This window comes from Helianthus annuus, chromosome 5 (genome assembly GCF_002127325.2).
Source record: "Helianthus annuus cultivar XRQ/B chromosome 5, HanXRQr2.0-SUNRISE, whole genome shotgun sequence".
Classification (NCBI taxonomy): domain Eukaryota; kingdom Viridiplantae; phylum Streptophyta; class Magnoliopsida; order Asterales; family Asteraceae; genus Helianthus; species Helianthus annuus.
The window spans coordinates 9,534,821-9,538,988 of NC_035437.2; the positions used below are offsets into that span (position 1 = coordinate 9,534,821).

A 4,168-nucleotide genomic window follows, 5' to 3' on the forward strand; every position below is an offset into this window, starting at 1 on the left:
GAAGACATGCTCGCCTATAAGTGAACACTCACCCCAAGAGTTCCCAGGTAAGAGTGACTGGTCCGATTATGTGGATTTGTACGAACACTCTAGCCTTAGACAGAAAACCCAGGGTACAGGCATTCACTCTTCCAGTTCGCACGTGTTCACACTATTAACCCAAAACTTTGACAGGATTTTTGAAAATCCAAAGGGGTTCAAAACCTTATGGAAATGCATCAGCAGCTTATGAATGCTATCAAAAAGCTGGGGATATATCACCTTAAATCGCATATGAACTAGTTTAGGTACGTTATTCTTAACCATCAATTTCAAATAATGGAATAAAGAGCTTTTTAATTATCCTATTCTTTAATTTAACGTTATTGTGTTTTGAAATTGTTTCTCCGATCATTACTTTTAATGTTATTTTGGAGTTTAGTTATTGTAATTATAGGACAAGAGGACCTCAAGTTGGTGAGCTAACTAGTTAACTAACAAGTCAAAACAAGTTACTTTTGTTATGGGTCAAAATGGGCTGAATAGAGTTTGGTTGACTGGAAATACTCTTTGTTTAATGGGTTTGTTACGTGTGTAAATAATCGGTGTGTCAAACGTGATTATAAAGGTTTTTGTCTATGTTTTAGACGGTTGGTTAGTATAGTTTGATTCAAGTCCATTAAACTTTGGTATTAGATCAATAATTTATTTTGTTTTCATTTATAATTTGCAGGGCGCTGGTGGTACTATTGCATGGACTCAATGAACACAGGTAACATTTTGAACTTTCTTTTAAAGAATATATTAACATGGTGATTTTATTAAACAATCTGTGGTAACAATGGCAGGTATGATGAATTTCCAAAGCAGCTGAACACACATGGATATAAAGTTTACGGAATGGATTGGGTTGGTAAGTTTGAAACTTTTGCATCTTTTTAACGGATTATTGCTTTGGATGCATATCATTTCGAATTGTGTTCCCTTTATTCTCTTGTGCTTCAAGTGTTGTATGGTAATTGGATCAATGGTCTCAGGTGGCAAGATGAACGGGTTTGATTGGTAGGGTAACATATTAAAATGGGATGGTTAATATTTTGCTCGGCTAAAGATGGTCATTAGCTGATATATGTTCCATTTGACCCATTTGATCTGTTGCTAGGTGTACCGATCATGACCCATTATTTAAAGAATGGTTGTTTTGGGTGTTTTTTTTTGTATACTAGTCCAATTGGGCCAAGTCAATTTATACAATGGGTCACTTTTGGTCTACTAAGTGGCTGTTTGGCAACTTCTGAATGGGTAAGTGCTGAACAAGTATGAGGTCTTAACCATTAAGAGCCAATATCAGTGGTGGATCTAGAAAATTTTCATAGGGGTAACGTCTTAAAAGAAATGGGTAACGAAATCGAAAAAACGTTAAAAAAATGTCAAATTTTTCCAAAATTTACACTATCACCGGATCACCAAGGGGTAGCGGAGGCTACCCCTTCTTATATAGTACATCCGCCCCTGGCCAATATAATGCTTAACCGTTTAGAGGCAAATGTTTGACCAATTCAAATAAGAGGTCTTAACCATTCAGGCTCAGTACAATGCTTAACCATTCAGAGGCAAATGTTTGACCAATTCAAATAAACAGTCTGAACCATTAAGTGTTGAACCGGGAAGAGGTTTGAAGCATTAAGAGCTAAACAAACAGCCCCTAAATGATACAAGAGTTCACAACAAGAAAATCTTTTAAAACATGGTAACTCAAAACGAGTCTAAATGAGTCAGCTCTGCCCGGCGCCACCAAATGGGTCAGCACTCATAACCTGAACCTGCTTCGATCCATTACCTGACCTGACCATTTTGCCAGGCTTATCCATTGGTAAAATTGTTCATAATTATATAACATTTCTACTAAATTAATAAGAGACTTCTACCACAATGCTTGTCTGCAAACATTTTGCACTTACGTTTTCTTTGATGATTCAACCCTGTGATCTTTTTATTTTTAATCTTGATTTTTTTAATTGTGTTTTTATTGATTGTTTTAGTTATTTGATATTAGCTTTTAGCGTATTTATAACATTTTCAATTACCAAGATCGTACTAGTTGAACTACCAATCTGTCTGTACTCTGTAGTTTTACTAACTAAATGTTCTTATATCCTGAAGGTGTTAAAAAAAGAAAATATATCATGCGTTGTCGCTCCTTACGAGGCTGATGCCCAAATGACATTTTTGGCCATTAGCAAGCATGTCGATGCTGTCATTACTGAAGACTCAGATTTAATACCATTTGGTTGCCCAACAGTAAGTTTATATCCGCTTTTAACAAATCTTTATAGTTGTTTCTTAACATTCTTATATTTAGACCGAGACTTTCTTTAGCTTTTATATCCGCTTTTAACATTCTTTATAGCTTTTGACATGCTGTTGTTTAAATCAATACCTTGGACATTAAATGTTTTTAGTTATCCGTTATGGTTGGGATGCATTTGATACATAGTTATATTAACGTACTCACTTTTCATATAAATACGACTGACGAAATGAACATGTAGTTATGAAAAGGGATAGATCAAAGAATTATTGTTTTGGTTATCCTTAATGTTAAAAAGGTTTTGCATCTCTTGAAGCAAAGAGGAAGTTCAAGGCCCCTCGAGTTTCACCAAAACACACAAGTCCGACAAGTGAAATTCTTCAATTTGACTCAAGTGAAGAAACTGTCAGTAAAAAGATATTTCTTTTACAATATATTTTCTTTAAATTATATTTAGCATTATGTGATGGGCTACTTTATTTTTCTTTAGGTGGATACCATTGTCCCAAGAAAGACCGCAAAGCTAATGGAATCAGTTTCTCACGGTTAGAAAAAAATGAATAATCTCACATGCTCATTAATAGACTCGTTGCTTTTAAAACTTAACAATATAATCATGTGATTAAATTTCTTGTAGACCCATGAGAGGGGTACAACACTCAAAGCATACCATACACCCTTGTATTGCATCACAAAAGGAGTCAGAACCTAATTCTTTCTTGGGTGAAAATGAGGGCAAAACAAGAGTGTAAAAGAAACCTGTGGTGGTGAGAAATTGTTATTTTCAGCACAAAAGTTCAGAAGAAATTAATGAAGTCAACATTGCAAGCTAGAATACAACTTCTAGTTGCGATCCCATGTCAGTTTTGGGTCCAATTGAGGTCAAAGCTAGAGTAGAGAACATCAAACCAAATAGAAGTCTTTATTTTACCCAGAAAAATCAAGAAAACACAAATGAAAGTCACTTAGAGACGAACATCAACGAAGGATTAACCATGAAACGGAAGTTTTCCATTGTTGATGACAATATTCAAAATGTATGATGTAACATATTGCTTCAAATATTGGGTTGACTTTAAAAGTCAAAATGTACCTCTTGAGTTATAGCATTACTAATTACTTGCATGGTTATCTACACAGGACGATCTGAGCCAAAAATGCATGCGGGCAGATCAATCTCATGCTAATCAAGGTACATTTTTTTTCAAATTTCTAGTATAATTTTTTGCAAATACTGTATATTCTATGAGATTAAAATGACAATAAGCGTACAATTAAACATCTTTTTCATTAAGCTTGCATTGTTTTTGTATTAATGTATATGCAGTTCGTAAATTATTTGCAATTGGTAACAGTTGAAACTTATAAATTTATTATTTCTTGCAATTGTTACTAACTTTATGAATGCCAATGATAAATTGTATTTTTTTAATCTCAGGTGTATGCAATTATGATCTTGATGATCAAATGCAAGCAACAAGAGATGTAGAACAGAAATTTGGATGTAATATTTCCCATTTGGACGAAAATGCTGCTGTTGCAAGTGTTGCAGCTACTGCATCATTTGTAGATAACTTTTGATTGGGAGTTTATGTATTTAGTATGAAAATTGAAAACTTATGTAGGGATTTTGGTTTATTATTGCTATATCATTAATTTGGTTTTTAGGTTTGTTCATGTTTACTTTTTTCTTTTTACAAAAAATTAAAAATAAAATTGCTATTTACATGAAAATTGCCACAAAACTATAACAAATATGTGTGACTAAAGGTTAGATAATAGTCACACTTAAATTTACATTTTTATGTGTCTATATATAGTTTTTAGCCACGCTTACAATAAATTCTTGTGACTATATAATAGTTACGGCCACACATA

At 33.5% G+C, this 4,168-nt stretch overlaps 1 protein-coding gene across 5 annotated transcripts; it reads left to right on the forward strand.

The window, feature by feature from the left end:
• The first annotated feature begins 392 nt into the window (after positions 1-392).
• On the forward strand, positions 393-3,961 carry LOC118492508. Of its 5 annotated transcripts, none has more exons than XR_004894112.1 (8): positions 393-751; positions 828-892; positions 2,143-2,280; positions 2,607-2,695; positions 2,781-2,835; positions 2,928-3,057; positions 3,431-3,482; positions 3,729-3,961. XR_004894112.1 is itself a non-coding variant. In XM_035990641.1 (5 exons), the coding sequence occupies exons 3-5, from the start codon at positions 3,148-3,150 to the stop codon at positions 3,869-3,871; spliced, it is 375 nt and encodes a 124-aa protein (XP_035846534.1). In that variant the 5' UTR covers positions 2,305-2,695; positions 2,781-2,835; positions 2,928-3,147; the 3' UTR covers positions 3,872-3,961. The 5 variants fall into 5 exon arrangements, 1 of the variants encoding a protein (XP_035846534.1); XR_004894109.1 differs by having other exon boundaries at positions 406-751; positions 2,589-2,695; positions 2,928-3,327; XR_004894110.1 differs by having other exon boundaries at positions 406-751; positions 2,612-2,695; positions 2,928-3,327.
• The last annotated feature ends 207 nt before the right edge of the window (positions 3,962-4,168 follow it).